The 20,709-nt window shown below is 36.5% G+C and overlaps 2 protein-coding genes across 4 annotated transcripts; one reads left to right on the forward strand and one right to left on the reverse strand.

Moving 5' to 3' along the window:
• The first annotated feature begins 639 nt into the window (after positions 1-639).
• Positions 640-6,239, forward strand: LOC143549055 (centromere/kinetochore protein zw10 homolog). The gene is made up of 13 exons (XM_077040064.1): positions 640-810; positions 944-1,117; positions 1,774-1,935; positions 2,547-2,774; positions 3,520-3,645; positions 4,281-4,373; positions 4,454-4,549; positions 4,979-5,104; positions 5,195-5,272; positions 5,362-5,520; positions 5,593-5,743; positions 5,845-5,927; positions 6,025-6,239. Exons 1-13 carry the CDS (start codon positions 760-762, stop codon positions 6,106-6,108), a joined length of 1,611 nt encoding a protein of 536 aa, XP_076896179.1. The 5' UTR covers positions 640-759; the 3' UTR covers positions 6,109-6,239.
• Positions 6,240-9,172: 2,933 nt separating this feature from the next.
• On the reverse strand, positions 9,173-13,326 carry LOC143549038 (ethylene-responsive transcription factor 3-like). Of its 3 annotated transcripts, XR_013138065.1 has the most exons (3): positions 12,574-13,326; positions 10,145-10,203; positions 9,173-9,499 (listed from the first exon to the last, which is right to left on the reverse strand). XR_013138065.1 is itself a non-coding variant. In XM_077040052.1 (2 exons), exon 1 carries the CDS (start codon positions 13,282-13,284, stop codon positions 12,580-12,582), a length of 705 nt encoding a protein of 234 aa, XP_076896167.1. In that variant the 5' UTR covers positions 13,285-13,326; the 3' UTR covers positions 9,173-9,499; positions 12,574-12,579. The 3 variants fall into 3 exon arrangements, 2 of the variants coding, with proteins under 2 accessions (XP_076896167.1, XP_076896168.1); XM_077040052.1 differs by lacking the exon at positions 10,145-10,203; XM_077040053.1 differs by lacking the exon at positions 9,173-9,499 and having other exon boundaries at positions 9,996-10,203.
• Positions 13,327-20,709: the final 7,383 nt, after the last annotated feature.

The raw sequence follows: 20,709 nt of genomic DNA on the forward strand, positions 1-20,709 counted from the left end.
AGAATAGGTTTGGTTCGACTACTAAGTATGTGTTGGTGTTTTTCTTAACATTCATATTCATATGATTTACATATAAATTCATCACATAAAACTTGTATATATATATATATATTTGTATTATAGTTATTAATTTTGCTTAAATCTATATGATGAGATTCGACAAGTCATTAAAAAAAATATATAAAACCTTTAATGAACAAACATACACAAACAACGTAAATGAATGTAAACGACATCGAACGTTCACAAACGCAATTGAACGGACATGGCCTCTGTTCGTGTTTGTTCATTTAGTTAATCAAACGAAACTTCTTGGTCATGTTTGCTCATTTATTAAACAAACGGACATAAACAAAATTCCTACTAAGCAGTTCACAGAACGTTCTGTTCTTTTACAACCCTAAGTGCTAGTCAAGTACTGAGTAAATTTACATTAATAGAACTGAATTGACCATGTTGTTGACTTGTTGTCTAATTGGATGTTATAGATTTATTTATTTCACGAATGTATGGCGTAGTTGTAGATACAAGTTAGTCAAGTATTGAGTAAAATGACATTAATAGGACTGAATTGATCATGCTGTTGTCTATTTTGATGTTATAGGCTTCTCTATTTCACAAGCATATGACATTGTTGTAAGTGAATGTTTGCAACTGGATTTGTGTTTGTAGATACAACAAGTACTAGTCAAGCTCATTGAGAATGCAGTGAGATTTGATCACCAATCCAACTCTGTTTATATCAAGAACACAGTGTCTATGAATGATATTCAAGGAATTGAGCTTTGTACTGTTCTGAAAGCAATGCATGTAAGTTCAGTTCTTTCGTTGTTCCTTTAAGCATCACCTATTCATATTCAATTTTTTTTTAAATTGTTGCTTTCCAACAAGCTTACACAAATTCATGCAAACCATTTTGATTTATTGTTATTTTCGTGTGTAGGTGGTTGGTATTCTAGATTACGGGCTTGCCAAAGTAGCAGATTTGATGACGAGACATGTAATAACTCCTGCAGTGCGTTCACTTTCCCACAGTTTTTCTGTAGAAGAAAAAAGATCAGATTCAGGAGATATAACTGAAGCAGTTTTGAAAATAATACCACTTTCCAGTACTCAGGTATTTATGAAGTGACAATGGATACAGCATTATGTTTCTATGTTATCATCACAAGCTAATGACATATGCGTGTATAGGTGTAAACGAGCCGAGCCCGAGATCGGGTCGTTTTGAATTGTATATCTAAAGCTTGAGCTTGGCTCGTGAGTAGTTTGTCAAACTCGCACTTGGCTCGGGTTCGTCTCGTTTATTATTTATATATTTATTTATTTTATTTATGCATTTTTTGTAATTGTTTACGCATATATTTATGATTGTACTTTTTGTATATAGTAAAATATATATATTATTTAATTACTTATGTCATTTGTTTATATATACTAGTTATTATTATTATTATTATAAAAATGTATTAAATAATAAGATATAAATAAAAAGCTTGTCTAGGTTCACGAGCCTGCTCGAGCTCGATACACAAAGCTTGGGCTCGTGCTCGTTTACTAAATGGGCCTTAATAAAAGCTCGAGCTTGGGATCGATCTCGTTTAAGCTCGGCTCGATTCTAGTTCCTGATCTTGAGTAGCTCACCAGCAGCTCAGCTCGTTTACACCTCTATATGCTTGAAAACATCTGTTCAAGTTACATCATTGAGGCTTGTTAGTTTGTTAAAAATAATTTAATTAACTTCCAGAGTGTGTTAATATTCTGTGTTTGCAGGTTGAGAACATGGATGCTGAAAATCTTTATTCTGGAATCAATGTAATCGTTCAGTTTATCTTCAACCATATATGCTTTCAAAACACTTCTTGGATGCAATTATTTGGAAGATTGACAGGGCCCCACATGTCAGAACTGATTATTTCAAACTTCCTTTCCAAGGTTTGTTTCTTTCGATGTATTTCATGTAGGGGTGGCAAATGTGACCCATGGGTTGAATGGGTTGTATTAAAATGTATATAATGGGTCAAACTAAAAAAAGAAAATGATTGAAACATGTCAAAACGGGTTGACATTTCTTGAGGTTTTTTTTATTTTTATTTTTTTATGATACAAGAAAAACGGTGGAAACTTTTTAGTATTTTTACTTTTTTAATTTTTATTTATATTTCGAGTTATGTGTTTTTAATGAGGGGTTTTTGAAATGGGTTGAGATTTCAAAAACCCATTTCAAAAACCCCTCATTAAAAATTCAAAAAAAAAAAAATTAAAAAAGCATAACTCGAAATATAAATAAAAATTAAAAAAGTAAAAATACTAAAAAGTTTCCTCCGTTTTGCTTGTTCCATAAAAAAAACAAAACTCAAGAAATGTCACCCCGTTGGTTTTGACCCGTTTCAATCATTTAATTTTTTTAGTTTAACCCATTCTGACCCATTATATACATTTTAATACAACTTATTCAACCCAATGGGTCACATTTGCCACCCCTAATTTCATGATCCTAATTATGACATACTGTTGAACTCGGTTTTAATGTTTTGTGATTCTAGATTGTTCCTGATGATGCTTCCAAGCTTTCAGACTTCCAAACAATAAGACAACTTACATCTGAGTTTGAAACATCTCTTAAAGAAGTTAAGTTCATATCTTTTGAGAAAGATGAAAGATTGACCAATTTTACTGATAATGTTGAGGTTCACTTTGCAACAAGGAAGAAGGTTGAGATATTAGCAACAGCCAGAGACCTTCTTCTACATTCAGACTTTAAACTTCATAAGGTAAGCTTACTTTAGACCTTACATTGTTAAACAGTCTGCCACAATCATATGCTTTTTGTATGCTTATCATTCTATAGACAATGTTGCATAAAGTAAAAAGATTACATTAGTTGAAAAGAAACTACATTATCGAAATTCAGTTTAACATTGAAAAGAGACTACATTATCGAAATGAATGGGGTTTTCTTGTTCATGTTGGTTCGTTAAGAAAATGAACGTCTTCATTTATGTTTGTTAGTTAACGGTATAAACGAACGGACATAACTGAATATAGATAAATGAATTTTGTGGGACTGAAAAGTTATTAAAATTAGATCAAGTTGTAATAGGCCAAACAAAATTTAATATTTTAACGAACAAAATTAAACAAACGTAATTTAACGAACATAAATGAACGTTAACGAACATTCACGAACGAACGAGACATGTTCTAGCTCGTTTATTTAGCTAAATGAACAAAAAAATTTGTTCATTGTTATTCGTATATTAAAATTAACGAACATAAGAGAACTTCTCGCCAAACTGTTCATTGAACGTTTGGTTCGTTTATAGGCCTATTGATACACATACAAGAAATTAAACAGTAATCTGTAAAATATCATATATTTTAGAAAAAGTTTTAATATGTACTTAAAAACAGTTTATAACGAGCAATTTGTCTAAGTTTTGAATAATTTGAAATTGAATCTGAACAAGATTGCATTATATTAAGTAATTCCAACGTAAAAATATGGTTTTATCACAGGATTATTCAAGGAAAAGTGAAGATATTAAAAAAGGTGGGAATGTAGACTTGCTTTTCTCGGCTGAGAGGTGTGCCATATCTGAAGCGGCTTCACAGCTATTGGAACTAGTGCATCAAACACTCAAGGTTGGTGATATTTAAATAGGGATGACTCCACCAAAGTATGACTCACTATCACTTTTCTGTCATTGTATGTAAAGAACAAAAGTATATCTTTTTTTTATTTTTATTGTAAAACATTTTTATATCCACGCCACCAACCTGCTATAAAAAGGTTACATACAGTTTTAAAAGTTAGTTACAATGACAAAAAAGGCGAAATAGTTGGTTGCATTTTTGTGTAATAAACCCTATGAAAAAAGTTGAAAGGGTTCATTTTAACCTGCTTACAATCTTTTGACATTATATGTGTGCAAAAAAATGTTTTTTCATCGTGTGTAACACTAACAGATTTTCAGTTTTTTACCATTATATGCAAGCAATCTTCTTTGGTAGGTAAAATGGTGATGTGATCGGTTACCACTAATGTCTGACCTGCTATAGAAAGTTACATGTATAGAATGGTGAATTTACTTTCGAAGACTACGCAACATGCAATGGAAAAAATAATATTTATCCTTAAAAGGACAAAAAAGTGAAACTATAAACCTTATTAGACAATACTCTTAAAGATGCCGATTCATGTATGTTAATAACTTAATATTATATAAACAGTTGCACTTCTGTTGAACAATTATTTTATACCAAATATCTGTTTTCAGGATGTTTGTTTGTCATCCCCAACAGTTGCTTTAGAATTTTGCCATGCTGCTAGGGATGCTTTACTCCTATACGAAGCTGTTATTCCTGTCAAGGTTAGCGTAGTACATATCTAAATTGATACACACACATAAACACGCATTAGTCTTATAATCTCTCATTTTGTGATATAAAGCTAGAAAGACAGCTGGATGGTATCAACCAGGTTGCGGTTCTAATTCATAACGATTGCCTCTTCCTATCGCAAGAGATTCTTGGCCTTAAATTTGAGGTATGATTTATCAATTTAATAACTTAAACTATACCATTGGATGATTCTAGAAGGCTATGCAGTCAATATCGGTGGTATCTTGGTTGTCGGCATGTGAAATATCGGTCAGAATATCGGTACCGATAATATCGGCGATATCGACAGATATTTGACCGATATTGACCAATATTTTGCCGATATTTCACCAATATATTATCGATATTCCCGATATCAGTGTTTTAATTCTTAATTTTTAACTTAGTGTTTAATGTTAGTGTTTTGAGTCTTAAATCAGTTTCTACTTGCTACAATTACCGATATCCTACCGCGATAACCAATATCTCATATATCGGTCCTCGACAGATATCCAATATTTTTTCCGCATTAACTGCTTAGCTAGAATGTTCCCCTGTCAGTTTCTTATGGTAACCTTTTTTTGTTAAATTTCAGTATCAGTCAGATTTCCCACCTTCCGTTAAAGGAGCTGTGTTTATTGATTTAGGCATAAGATACAAACTAATGGCAGAAGAGATATTACAAAGACAAATAAACCTTGTTAAGCATAATTTGATGGAGGTAATTTTATTAATTTATTTAGTTATAATAAGTTAAAAACCTAATTTTTAACTTAATTTAAATACTTATTTCTGCTAAAACTGTCAACAGGCGATTGACGGTGCAGATGGATTTCAAAACACTCATCAACCAAAACGATACGAATCCACGAAATTCAGTATTGATCAGGTAATAATTAATAAATAATAAATAATAATCAGTTTGTCATTGCTCACATGTGAAATTCCGAATTTGCCCTCTTATGTTTAATATTACAGGTGGCTTTTATCCTTGAGAAAGTGCATATAATTTGGGAGCCGTTATTGTTACCGTTAACATACAAACGAAGTATGTGCACTGTTTTGGAGGCTGTGTGTTCGAGAATGACTAAAGACATACTTCTCTTAGATGATATTGCAGCTGAAGAAACATTACAGGTGCATTATTTAAATTAATTTGTATTTATTTATTAATGAGGCTGGAATAAATTGTTTATTTATTTTTATCAGATTCAAAGATTAATTCAGATGTTACTGGAAAACCTTTCGTCTTTATTGGAGTCATTGGTTAGTATTAAACAAACAACAAAAGCACAAGAAGCATCACCAGCCTCTATTGATGATTTAATCCCGTCACTCCCACAGTTACGGATATTGGCAGGTACGCACCATTTGTCATTTGACTCGTTTACTTTTTACTTATAAGTTAATTCATTATTTACTTTTATTGTTTTTTTGTAATTGTTTCATAAATTTTAACAGATATGTTGGACATGCCTCTAAAGACTATAACTGCATATTGGGAAAATGGTGAGCTGGCAAACTGCGGCTTCACGTCATCTGAGGTATTATTATTTTTTAAAAAAAATTGCTAATAATTAAGCGGCTTTGTTTTATATAATATGAGAGAGATTGTTAACTTGTTATGTATGAATCTTGCAGGTGAAAGACTTTATCAGAGCGATATTTGCGGATTCGCCCCTACGGAAAGAATGCCTGTGGAGGATTGAAAATATCAAGTTTTAGGAGTGTTATGATAATAAGCTTTTGAAAAGTGATTCAGTATGACTAACAAAACTAGGTTTTTCGCTCGGTTTGGCTCGGCACGACTCGCATTACAAAAGAGGTTTAGGTTTTTCTTTACTGTGAATACTTAACTTAGATAACCCTACTGATGTAGTGGAATCAAATAACAAGTTTCTCTGATTATAAATTTTTTTTTTGGTGGTTTTGATTCAGGGCTAACGGGCCGGGTTGGGATTTTGGGCCTAGCGAGATTGGGCTTATCAGCGTAAAACATTTTTTTTGTATAATGTGGATTAGAATTTAAAGGTGCACACTCCGGTAAAAATCGATAACCGGTTGGTACCCGAAATAACCGTTGGTGTATAACAGGTTTTTCATTGTGGCCCCAGAACCGGTTTTAGATTTTTTAATTATTTTATTTTAAAAGCGGTTTTTTTCTCAGTTATACCCGAAACTGGTAGTACCAGTTAGGGTTTTTGAGCTAAAAGACCGGGTAGTGCCCGACCCAATTAACCAGTTTGTGCATGTCTAATGTGGACTTTGGGTTTTGTTTTTATTATTTTTTTCTTTAATATAACTAAGCTTTCTTTTGGTTTTTGGTATATTCGAATACTGCCTGATTTTATTACTGATTCTATAAATGGTTGTAATAAATTTCAGTTAAAATGCATATTAATCTTAGTATTCTAAAATAAACAAGTTGAGACTTTGGGTCCACCCTAAAAGTCAAAACGGTTGTTTGGTGTATCGTTAGACAGTCGTTTGAAAAGTAGGGGAGCTATGATTTAACATTTTATTCTGCAAACATGTCTCAAACAGTTATTTGAAAGGTAGAAGCTATGATATTTGACAGTGTAACCTGCAAATGACTATTTAGACATATTTTCATACGTATGTTTGAAAAGTAGGAAGCTATGATTTAACATTTTATTCTATAAATAGTCGTCTGACTAGTCAATTCTCAAACAGTCATTTTGAAAAGTAGAAGCTATGAAATGGCAGTGTAGCCTGCAAACGACCCTGTTCATCTAGTCTTCAAACTGCCATTTTAACCACGATGTGGATTAGATTTCAGATGACACGAGTATGGTCCCGTATCCCCTACAAAATGTTTTAACGTTAAATAGTTAAAATATTGTTTTTAACCTTTTTTTCTAAATAGGTTTATTCCTAATTCACAAGCCATGTATGCTCGTTAACCATTGTGTTCATTAATTGTTAACCATGTAGTCAATATCGCCGATATATCACTGATATATTAGTGATATATAAGTCAAAATATTGGTTCAGAATATCGGTACCGAGAATATCAACGATATTGACCGATATTTGACTAATATTTGACCGATGTACCACCGATATTCCCGATATCAGTGTTTTAAGTCTTAATTATCAACTTTTAGTGTTCAATGTTAGTGTTTTAAGTCCTAATCAATTCTTACTTGCTACGATTGTTAGTGTTTTGCTATTTGTAAAAGGTTAATTTGTTAATAGTAGGAGACTATATTGAATTATTAGTGTTAAATTGCTATATATATGAACTTTACATTATATTAAAATTACCGATATCTTACTGCGATAACTGATATCTCATATATCGGTCCTTGACCGATATCTGATATTTTTCCGCATTAAATGCTTAGATTGTTAATAAGAATTATATTAAATTTCAGAATACTTCAAAAAGAGTAATGTTTAAGAAAAGGGTTTAGGTAGAAAACAAAAAAGTAAAGTGATACTGAAAGTTTAAATTCTTTTGAGGGTATATGTTGAAACAAGGGACAAAACACCATTAAAAAGAACCTAAAGCATACAATGAATTTTTTTTATTACTCCTTTTATTGATTTCAATGTGAATCTCCCCAAAAAAATCTTTGATGAAAGAGCTTTTTTTTTTTTATCAAACAACCCTCAATTATACTATTCCAACTACATGATAGTTAACGCTTAGAATCTTATGGTTTTGACAAATCAAAAATAAATAATCTCAAAAATGTATTGGCCGATAATAATCTCACTTTTAAAAATCACTATCAACGGTCAAACCTTTCAACTATTTTTCTCTCAATGGATCTCCGTTAAAAAACATTTAACATCGTTAATTTTTTTTTACTAATTTTCAAACCTGACTCAATGATGTTTCTCATAGCAGTGGGTTTCCTCCATGACAGTGTGTCTAAGTGAGTCAGAACTGAATCGTCAAAATCAATATAACCGGTTAGCATCCCATCTTAGAAACACTCATTCGGGTATTTGAGATAATTCAATTCAAATAAAAATTATACCGTCATGACACCTGGTTGTCAATAAATCATTCAAGTCGTAACAAAAAGATAACAATCTAATCTACTCCTAATAGTAGTACACCAATATCCACCATGAGACTCGAACCCTCAATCCCCAAAGAAGGGAGCGTCATATATTGATGTAACACATCGTCTTACCACCTTCTTTATTTACTATATTTGAGTCTTTGGAGTACTTTGGGATTATATTCCGCACCAAGGATTTGTGCTTGTGGGCCGGGGTGAATATTGCAGACCATCGGATCTGGTGGTCGGCAATCGTTCGGACTTGGTAAAGGTTGTCGTGGCACCTGTAGTAGGACAGAGGACTTATCACGATGCCCGCAGACCAATTTACGATGTCTCTGTCGCTGACGTTCGTCAAGCAGGCCACGTGGATTGGCCAGGGTCTTCTTCGGCTAATGAGACCTCAATCCCGAAGCCTTTGGAGTATCTTTTTGATAGGCGCCTCTATTTGTAAGGGGAATTCGCTTCTGATAGATCTCACCCAGTCTCCCTCTCCTTCCCCCGCCGCCTTCCGTCGCAGGAGTATACAATGACAACTTCCGGACACTCTATGCCCGATCGTGAGACTGCCTGTTGAACGTCCGATGGCACTTTACTCTGACTTGAGCTATGCAACAACGAGAGCGCCCATGATCCTTGTCGGGTGTGCTTGAGTGAGCTTGACGGTCCCCCATAATACGCATACCATTGGGTCAAATACCCTTTGATTACTTTATAGGTTACCCTTTAATCTTTATAATAATAACATGAACACTAATATGAAACTCAAGTATGATTATAAGGAGAATTTTGTATATGTATCTGGTACAAACTTATTGTTACAAATTTGGTACCATTATACCATATCATCATTTTCAACACATATTATCATAAAAGCAGCTTCTATCTATTATTTCAAACTCGAAACACGCCTCATATTTACTGCATCTTTTTTTTTCCACACTGCAAGCAGGATTTGATCCGACATTTCTAGTCAAATTGTTTCAAAAACTTCGGTTGCCGCCTTTCCAGTTGAACTTCCGTTTGACCCCTTTTGAACTTACGACTTGCATACCATCTGCCACCAACCCAACGCGTACCTGCATATTCAAAAATTTGTGAATATGGTGAAAACTAGTTGTGGCAATTTCAACACTCTTGTATCTTAACGGGTCAAACATGTAAACATATGAAAAAGGGGCGGTTCAGATTGTATATTTTCCATAACATTAAACATATGAACCCACACCCCGATCTCAGGGCCGGCTCCGAGAAAGCAAAAAAAGTTTTGGGCCAAAGGCGAAATTTTTTTTGGGTCTTAAGTAAAAGGGGTGTTTTGTCGTGTTTAAACAATTTAATTTTTATATGGGTTTACTTGGTTATAATTTGGGTTGTGTAAAAAACTTTTGTATAAAAATAAGATTAAACATGTCTCAAATGAGACTAGAATCTATAACCTTTTGGTTGGGCACAGACCAAACTAGTGGTTATGTAATTAAGTTTAAACATTAAATATACATGTTGTATTTAATAAAAATACATATCATATAAGGGAAAAAAATCGGGCCGTGGGGTGTCGGGCCTGTGGCTGTCGACCACCCTGCCACCCCTAAGGGTCGGCCCTGCCCGATCTCATAAATTGACACATGGGCTTTTATATTGAAAAAGATTATTAAAGTGATCATAAACGGCATTATCCATCCTATTAAAGTTATTATACATATTAAAAGAAGAAATCGTTTTACTTCTGCGTGCGTATTTCTCCCGCCAAGTTGATATACGGCTTCAAGTTACTTAATCCTAGCTATATATAATACAAGTATTAGACCAACTTAGTATTATTTCGTTGTTATGGACTAATTTTGTATTTACTCAAATTTTTATGTATGTAATATAAACCTTTATAGCCAAATGATATTCCTCGTAGCTAAACAATATCCCCTTGTAGCTCATTACTTTTTACACGTTCATCGCCCAAACCAAAGAGGATGCTAGTCGCTCCGAAGGATGCTAGAATTGTAAGCAATGAAGCACCAGATCAATTTGAGTTTGCCGGGCACAAGGAACGCCACTAGAAGCCTGCTCCAACTGTAAAGTTGTTGACTCTAGGATATCAGAAGACGCATTCACGACCGAGACCGTTATAATGTCGGCTCTGACCGTTATGACGGTCTTGGTTGTCATTGCATCTTCTGATCCAAGAATAAATTTTACAGTTGGACTGTTGGAGCCAGACTTCAAGCGGCGTTCGTTGTGACCGACAAATTCAAATTCTTGTGCTTCATGCCCACAATTTCAACATTCATGGAAACGTCTGACAAGTTCTTTGGTTGGGCGGTGAAAGTGTAAAAGTAAAAGCAACAAAAGAATACTGTTTAGTTTCAAGGAATATTGTTTAGGCAACAAAGGTTTATATAACATAATAAATTACAAATAACTGAGTAAACACAAAAGTTGTCCATAAGAATGAAGTAATGCTAACTTGGTCTCAATACTAGCATTTTATATATAGGATTAAGTAACATAAAGACATATATCAACTTGCGGGAGGAATACGTACATAAATACGGTTTTCCGTTTTAACACAATTATACAAACAGTATTCTGTTTTAAAACGTTTATTGATCACTTTATTAACTTTAATAGCCGTTTTCAATATAAAAGTAAATAAAGCGCACGTATCAATTCATGAGATCGGGGTGGGTTCATCAGATTGTATTTGTTTGATAACGTGCCAAAAATGTAAAATATATGAAAAGGGATACTTCAATATAGGGGTGCAAACGAGCCGAATCACTCACGAGCAACTTGAGTTCGGATCGATAAAAAGCTCGAAACTTCGAGCCAATCAGAGGCCTCAAAAAAAGCCCGTTTAGTTATCAAGCCCAAACTCGTGCCTTGTGTATTTAAAATATTTACCTCTTTTGGACTTCTATAGTTCTATATATTAATTTCACACTGCACGGTCGAGCTCGAGCTGAGCTTTGGCTTGTTTAAGGGTTTTCTCAAAATATATAAAAATAATTAAAAACGTACAAAATTATTTAAAAAATTAATAAACAAGCCAAGACCGAGCTTGAAAAAATAACTCATGAACCGAGCTCAAGCTCTAGTAAGTCAATGCGAGCCAAGCTCAATCGAGCATAGTCGAGCTCAGGCTAGGCTCTGCTCATTTACACCCCTAGTTCCATACTTCGTGAACAGGTCAAAAGTGGTGGTTGAACACGGGCTAAACGGGTCAAAAACTCATACCCATTTTCACATAATACATCACTTCTTGTTATGCAATTTGGCCAATTTAGCATCAAATCATGAAAAAATATCATGAAATAATAATAATAATAATAAAAATAATAATATTAATAATCTAACTATACTAATAAAAAAAATAATGAAGATGATGTGGCAATCCCACATTCATTCTTGGTCCAATCTCTCTTCTCATTCATTTGACTTATCCATGGGTTGTGGAGCAAAACCATATTGAGAAATGAGTTATAATTTCCTTTCTAATTCTCTAATCTCTCATTTAATTCTATCTAACAATCCATGGGTCATGGGTCAAGATAATTTTGGTAAATGGGTTATAATTTCATTTCTAATTATCTAATTTCTCTTATTTATTCTAACAATCCATAGGTCATGGGACAAAACAATTTTGAAAAATGGGTTATAATCTTCATTCTAATTTTCCAATCTTTCATCTCATTCATCATAGTTATCCACGGATAATTGGTCAAAACAATTTATGCAAATATTGTATATAAAAAATCGATTTTATAAATTTGAGATTCTAGACTTCTTATTGTTTGTACTACATATTTTATTTTTACCTTTAATTTTGTTCAATTTTCAAATAATGGATCTTTTTTTTTATTATTTGACAAATCCCGTGTAATACACGGGTTCAAAAGCTAGCAATAATAATATAATCTAAAAAGATTGACAAGTGGACAACATGAACCATCATCTAACACCCATCAGATAACCAAAATTAATATCTACAATAATATTATTCAAAAATATATAATTATATTTTTTTAAAAAAACTATCTTTTTTACATTTTATACTCCAACAATAATATTATTCTAAAAAAATACATAAAGCCCACAAATTTCACTAATTTAACTAAATAAATCAATTAATTATTACAAAAAAATATATATATATTACCAGAAATTATAAGCAAAGGGTTGTGACTGGATCATCATCAAACTCCGGTGGAGGAAGAACATTAAGATCAAACATAGCCAGCTGATTAATATTATTATTATTATTAGTCACTGATTCAACCTCGCCGGAACACTCGTCCACCACCGTGGACGACGAGTCACAGTTACTCCGGCAATCTCCGTCACCGGAACCCACCTCCGGCACCGGCGGACTTGACCGCTGTGACCAACTCGCCGACTCCACCGTACTACTCAAACTACTACTCATCGCCTTGTTATTATTATTATTATTATTATTATTATTATTATTAACACAAGTGGCACGATCGTTAATTACGCGTTCCGGCAAGGGCAAATTTGGAAAATTGGTTTTTGCTTTAAAACCAGTATTATTATTATTATTATTATTATTATTATTATTATTATTATTATTATTAACACCAGTGGCACGATTGGTAATTTCGTGTTCCGGCAGGGGCAAATTTGGAAAATTGGTTTTTGCTTTAGAGCCAGTTAAAGCGCGTGCGGCGTTGTCGTAGGCGCGTGAGGCGTCTTCCGCGGTGTTGAACGTACCTAACCAAACCCTGGCTTTTTTGTACGGGTCTCGGATCTCGGCGGCGTACCAGCCCCACGGGCGCTTACGTACGCCGCGGTAGCATGGCGCGTGGGGTTCCGGCGCCGCCGTGACGGAGGGTTTGGTGGATCGGCGCATGGGGTCTGGGGTTCCGGCGAGGTGACGTGGCCGGAGATGGGTCTCTCTGTCTAGAATAATATTATGGAGAGGAAGAGAATAATAATAATAATAACGGTAGTATTTTGGTGTGCACGTTACATGTTATTATTATTATTATTATTATTATTATTATTATCGTGGAGGTGTTCGTTGAGGTGGACAAAAGAAATGGTTCGAAAATTTAATTGAAGTTGAAATTGTTTGAAACTGATTATGTAAAAATAGGTTTGGAACTGATTGACATGGTAAGTCTGAAACCAGTTTATAATTTTCTCTGTCGAAACCGGTTCTAAACCGGTTAATCGATCTAAAACTGGCCAAAATCGAAAAAACTCAAACAAAAAATGATCAAAACTGAACCGAAATTGATCGTAACCTGGTCAAAAAATTGGTTTTAACTCAAACGAAAGTGATCATTTGTGTGGCGTTACATTTTATTTTATTATTATTATATCTTTGTGGAGGTGTGTAACGTTTTTGTGTAATGAAGTGGGTATTAAAGTGGAGATTTTTTTGGGTTAGTATATTGTGTTTAATTCTATTCTATGTGATTTAATGATTTATTTTTTTAACATTACAGAAGATAGAAGATTCAGTGTGATTTAGATAGTGTGTTATAGGGTCGTCTCTTTTACCTAAAATCCGAAACCCAACTCTAAAAAACACGTATATGAACCCGAACTAACCCGACTCGAAGAACCCAAACCCAAGAAAACACTAACCCGAACCTGAACTGAAGTAATTCGGGTTGGTTCTTGGGTTTGATTTATAAGATTTGGGTCAACCCGAAAAACCAGAATAAACTTTTAGTTTTGAAATTAAATATATTTTTTATGTATAATAAGCTAAGTCTTAGTTACTAAAGTTATTAGAATTTGGCCCTAATCGACTGTTGTCATTATAACTATTATAGATCGATTGTTTACTATTAATTTATGAAGTCCGTTTGTTACTAATAGCAACCGTAATCGAACAATCAAATCACGCCCGATTGAATACGATTATGGTTCGAGTTAGTTTAACTCTTCTTTTGAATTGTTTTATCAAGTTAGGTTAGTTATGTGTTATAAGCAAAGAAGAATATGTTGTTTTAATTTTAGCATTATAGTTTTTAAATTTTTTTTGGTTTTGTGCTTTTTTTCTATGATACTCGAAACCCAATTAACCCAACCCGAAAAAACCCGAACCCGAATTACCCGAACCCGAAAACCCGTGAGGGATTTGGGTTGGGTTTCGGGTCAAGATTTAAAACTTTGAAACCCGAATAACCCGAACCGAAGAAAACCCCTAGTGTGTTAGATGATTGATGTGGTATTCGGATAGTTTTAAGGGTAATACATAAAAATTAATTAAAGGAGTTACGACATGAATAAATGAGGAACTAAGAACATTATTATGGTGTTGATATGACCACCGTTTGGATCGTAAATGAAACTCGCAAAATGATATCCACCATTGCAGGTGGTCACATATAAGAGAGAGAGAAAATTGTTTGCATTGGCACGCAGCTAAACTCTGTTGTGAGGGAGAAAGATGAGAGAGAATGGGGTGAGGTTGACGTGAAACTGTTTGGATCCGCAATGGCTTCAAACCATTGATGCTCTAAGAGCATTCTTAACCCATTCTCTAAAGTTGTCAAACCCATATTATTTAGGGTAAATTTTAAGAAAACCATTAAAATCACCTCTCCAATCCATTCCTTATTATATGGATGAGTTATATAGCAACTAAAGTAAATCCCTAAATATAGGGACTCATTTTTTATCCATATCATATAATATCTACCAATCATCATTTACTATATAATAAGACAAAAGAGAAAAAATAATAAAGAATTAATTTATGGATATGAATAGGGAATAGAACGTGGAAGAATTTTGAAAAATGATAGATAAATTTATGGAATTGTATTTTTTAGCTAAATTATAAGAAAAATATATGGAATAAGATGTGAATGCTCTAAGATAACTGTTTGTTGTATTGGACGTTGAGTTCACCTGTTGAAGTTGACTTTCTCATGCAAAAACGGATAGTTGTTAGTCTCGTCCAATGGACATGGGGGTTTTATTGTGACTGGATTTCGATGTGAGAATAAGTACCATGTTTTAGAGAGAAGGAAATAAATATGAGAAAGAATAAGTAACTGAGAATGAAGTGATTGCGCCTTTATTGATATAGCCTTTCAAGAGTTCATTTTGGTGTCCTTAATGCTCTTCATCATATACTTTTTCATTTGATAAAGTATACTGTAGAGGTAGGGTACCAAAAAGACCCAAATACCCTTAAGTACCACCCGCGGGTCACAGAGAATGCTCTTATAAGCCACCCACGGGACAAACGGATCACCTGCATATCAAGATAGAGGAGGAACGTCCTCATAATGCGCGCGGAAGCATCCGGACGTCCTCAAAAGTCATCCGCGGGACAAGACATATGTCCGCATAAATAACTGGAGGACAGTGCCAGTAGGACAGCTGTCAACATTCAAATACTTTTTAGAAGAAAGGCTCATGATTCTTACTTGGGGAATACGTGACATACTAACCAATGAACAAAGGACACCAGACCAGGTTGTTATAACCGTGCACATGGTCAGGGTGCGATCCATCCTATCAGCTGGTGACACGTGTCCAGGTTGTTATACCCATGCACATGGGACGTATAGCCCAACCTATCACAAGAAGACACGTGTCCAGGCGGTTATCAAAGATCTTCTAGAAGAGGACAGCTTCCCCAATCATCTTCCATCATCCTTCGGCTATAAATACCTTGTCAAACGGTATGAGGTATTCATTCACTCACATATATTCTAACTACACTTAGTCTCTGTACTTCAGTATTTTATTCATTACGAACGTTACTGATTCTCACGCCGGAGGGTGGTTACAGGAAGACCCCCCCTCTTGTCCTTCCTGTAACGAGACTCACGGTGTTTGTTTTGCAGGTTCCGGTCACTGGACTTTAGGGAGCTTTACTCATATCGTGGTAGTGGTTATCGTATTGTACCCTGTGGACTCACTAGATCCAGGACCCATACCCGGGGAGTGGATCCGTGTTTCTTCATTGGCGCCATCCGTGATTTGTGTTAGAACAGCAATAGTTTTCGTTGTTTTTTTGGTTCGTTTGATATGAGTAAACTTCCTGAAGGGCCGACGGGAACCCCTGCAACTGAGTCACGTGTAACTAACACAGAAGCACCTCCGGGTCTTAGTGTTTTTGCACGCATCACGACTCTAAGTGGCCGTACTCTTGAGTGAGTCACAGCTCCAGGGTCACGGAACATTGACGTAACACCTGGGGGTTTTACCCTAGAGAACGTCACAGCACCAACCCGTACCACCCCCCAGATATGGGGCGGGCCTCGACACCGGAAGGTTCTAATTTGGGTAATCTCAGACGGATTACGGAAGAAACTCGCCGAAAGCGGTCAGTGTTGGATCTAGAAAATGATTCAGGTGAGCCTTGACTCCTGAAGAGTGGCTCCATGTGCAACAACAAAGTTTGGTGGCTAAATACGAGCGTAGAAAACGTAACGAGCAACTTCACGCCCGCACTTTGGATTATGAGAATCCCCTAGGGGATCTCCTTCTCCTCCACCAACAGTGCGAGGAAGTCAAACCCGTTACAGTCAACAGACGGAGCTAGAGTTTGGCGAACTTCCGAGGCTACTTCCTCGTCCTCGCATAAATATGCGGATGCCATCTTATTTAGATGAGTTTGACGGCTACGATTCATCCTACCACCCGGGAGATTACAGTATGTATACCGGAGACAGTAGGATGAGTTCTCAGGCAAAAAGTAGCCGTCCGCATGACATAGTCCGCCATACCGAATACCATAGCAATGCGGAACGAGACTTTACTAAACCATACCGCCCCGCGGCCTTCGCTAAAAAATCAAAGTTCATAGCAAGTATTGCCACAACACCCTTTTCCGTTAATGCTAAGATACCTACATCGGTGGGTAAGTATAATGGTATGACTGATCCAAGTGATCATCTCCAGAACTTTATTGCGGTAGGTGGTGTTAGTGGTTGGACGCTGCCTTATTGGTGTCACATGTTTGCATTGACACTAACAGGGGCAACAAGAGAATGGTTTGAAAAGTTACCTAATGGTGAAATTTCTAGTTGGGACGATCTGGTGAAAAAATTTTCCCAACACTTCAGTCAACAGAAAAAACATACGCGAGACCAATCAGAAATTTTGGATGTTGTCCGCCGCGATAACAAGTCCATAGAAGATTTTATCACCAGATTCAATGACGAAAGTTTGAACATCGGTGGAATCAGTAAAGATATGCTTCGTGGTGCCTTCTGCAAAAACGTCAAATGTGACGATTTAGTCCGCACACTTACAGGCAGAGATGGAATGCCAAAGGAGTGGGACGACCTGATGACTGCGGCAAAGGTGTATGCTAGTACTGAGAAAACATTGAGGAATGGTAACCCGAAGCAAAAATTTAAAGTTGAATTTCAGAATCCGAGACCTAATAGACAGGCGAAAGGCCCTATATGGTCAAGGCTTCAGCCAAGTGCGGAAGCATCAAAACCATTTGATGCAAGATCCCTTATAGGCAACAGGAACAAAGCGGGACCCGCAAACCGAAGTCCCAACAATTGGACTCCTATTTCAAAGACTCCCGCTGAAATTCTCACCATAGAGAATATAAAATTTAGAAAGCCACAGCCACTAACAAGAAGATCATTCTTGGATGCTACCAAGCACTGTTCGTATCATGACGACATTGGTCATAATACAAATGAATGTAGAACACTGAAAAATGAAATAGAGACGGCTGTGAAATCTGGAAAGCTCAGACACTTGGTAAAAACTTGAAAACCGGACAATGGGAACGCAACCATTCGAGACATCCAAGGCCCGGATAAGAAGCAAATTAAAGATTTGAACGTTCATATGATACAAAGCGAGTCCCATATAGGGAATAAGAGGAAAGAGTCTGATGATGAAGAGTGGAAGAATGAACCAGTGATCTTCCCTCGAATTAAAGGAGGCCCGAACAATAACAACCCCCTGATCATCACTGCTCTCTTCGGACACTATCGTTCTCATTACGTCTTCTTCGACACCGGCAGCACATCAGATATCATGTATGAACAATGCTTTGATCAGCTTGACGAAGAAGATAAAGAAAGATTGAAACCCATCCACGCTCCAGTGTCGGGATTCAGAGGAGAAATAATGCATCCGCGGGGTGTAATTTCATTTCCAGTCACCCTGAGCGATGGAATTCATTCGAGGACCGAGGAGGTCGAATTTCTGGTTTTACCGGCAACATCAAAACATGACATTATCCTTGGGCGAGAAGCGATTGGTGATTTCAATGCTCATCCGTCCACGGCACACGGTGCAGTGGGAGTCCCAACTTGTACTGACATCGCAATAATTCATGTTAATAGGCACTGCTTTGCAACTGAGAGCTCAAAGCCCAGCAAGATCCCAAAACAACCTTTGAGAACTGAACCGGAAAAGTGGGTCTTGAACAAAGATTTCCCTGATCAAACTGTAACAATTGGACCTGCTATCTCCGAGATAGTGCGGACTTTCTTGAAACAATTATTATCAAAGAATGTCGATGTTTTCGCATGGCAACCTGCGGACATGACGGGTGTCCCGCGGAACATTGCGGAACACAAACTAAGGGTAAACCCGTTGTTTACGCCAATTGTTCAAAAACAACGTAAGATGGGTCCGGAACAAACAAAAGCAATGAATGAACAAGTCCAAGACCTCTTGCAGGCAGTGATCATTCGTCCAATTCGTTACCAAACTTGGGTCGCCAACCCAGTTATCGTCCCCAAAAGCAATGGGGCATGGCGAATGTGTATCGATTTCAAGGACCTAAATAAAGCATGTCCCAAGGATTGTTATCCTTTACCCGAAATAGATCTCAAAGTTGATGCTGTGGCACCATTCAAATTCAAGTGCTTCTTGGATGCTTACAAAGTCTACCATCAGATCCGCATGGCAGCAGGTGATGAGGACAAAACAGCATTTCGTACCGATCAAGGCACCTTTTGTTACAAAATGATGCCTTTCGGACTAAAAAATGCGGGAACCACGTATCAGCGATTGATGGACATAGCATTTAAAGGTCAAATTGGTCGAAACTTAGAGGTGTATATGGACGATCTTGTAATCAAAAGTGTTGAGGAAAATCAGATGCTGAGAGATATTGAAGAGACTTTTGAAACATTGAAAGGTATTAACATGAAGTTAAATCCAGCCAAGTGTTCATTCGGAATGGAAGAGGGAAAGTTTCTGGGTGTGATTGTCACGGATGCAGGCTTCAAACCTAATCCAGATAAAGTTCAAGCCATAGCCCGCATGCCTTCCCCGTCCTCCCTCAAGGAAGTTCAGACACTCAATGGGCGTTTAGTTGCTTTGAATCGATTCTTGGCAAACCATGCAGACAAATCTCACCCATTTATCTCAACACTAAGAAATTGCCTTAAGAAAGCACATTTCAATTGGACTGCAGAAGCAGAACAAGCTTTTTTGGAAGTTAAAAAATGTTTGATGGAGCTGCCCACGTTAACAGCACCGTGTGCGGGGGAACCGTTAACATTATACCTATCAGCGTCAGACATTGTCATCGGGGCCGTCCTCCTGACAGATCGAAAGAATATTCAAACACCGATCTACTACATCAGCAGAACAATATCGGACCTGGAAACAAGATACTCCATGCTTGAAAAACTTGTTTTGGCACTGGTCTATGCTGCCCGACGCCTCCGCAGGTACTTTCAAGGGCACCCCATCAATGTTTTAACCGGATACAAGCTCAAAAATGTTCTCAGTAAGCCCGAATTATCTGGCCGACTAGCCAAATGGGCCATCGAACTAGGTGAACATGCAATAGAATACAAACCTAGGCCAGCAATCAAAGGGCAGGTGTTGGCGGACTTCGTGACAGAAGTTCCTCATCACAAAGAAAAAGAATGTTTAATCGAGCAACAACCCCAAGCACCTCCGGAATTGGGACAAATTTGGTCCTTATTCACGGATGGAGCTTCAAGCAATGAGAGATGTGGCGCAGGCCTCAGGCTGGTCAATCCCGAAGGCCATGAGTTTACATATGCCATAAAGCTGGACTTCAAAAGTACCAACAACGAGGCAGAATATGAAGCTTTCTTGGCCGGCTTGCGGATAGCCAAAAAGCTCGGAGTTAAACATTTAGAAGCCCGAGTGGATTCCATGTTGATTGCGGGACAGATCAACAGTACATACGAAGCAAAAAACGATATCATGGCTTCATATGTGTCACAGGCAAAGGATTTGATGCTTCAGTTCTCTTCTTGCAAAGTCATTCATATAAAGAGAAGTGAAACCAAATCAGCGGATGCTCTCAGTAAATTGGCTTCAACGAATTTCGAACATTTTG

Source organism: Bidens hawaiensis, unplaced genomic scaffold (assembly GCF_021521415.1).
Source record: "Bidens hawaiensis isolate Kalapana, Puna unplaced genomic scaffold, B.hawaiensis_p1.1 tig00015384_1, whole genome shotgun sequence".
Classification (NCBI taxonomy): Eukaryota; Viridiplantae; Streptophyta; class Magnoliopsida; order Asterales; family Asteraceae; genus Bidens; species Bidens hawaiensis.

Coding starts and splice junctions, on each gene's coding strand:
- LOC143549055 (XM_077040064.1), top strand. CDS start 760: ATGAATGATATTCAAGGAATTGAGCTTTGTACTGTTCTGAAAGCAATG. Junction 1,936..2,546: donor TTTCAAACTTCCTTTCCAAG/GTTTGTTTCTTT, acceptor TTGTGATTCTAG/ATTGTTCCTGATGATGCTTC. Junction 5,521..5,592: donor CAGCTGAAGAAACATTACAG/GTGCATTATTTA, acceptor TATTTTTATCAG/ATTCAAAGATTAATTCAGAT.
- LOC143549038 (XM_077040052.1), bottom strand. CDS start 13,284: ATGCGCCGATCCACCAAACCCTCCGTCACGGCGGCGCCGGAACCCCAC.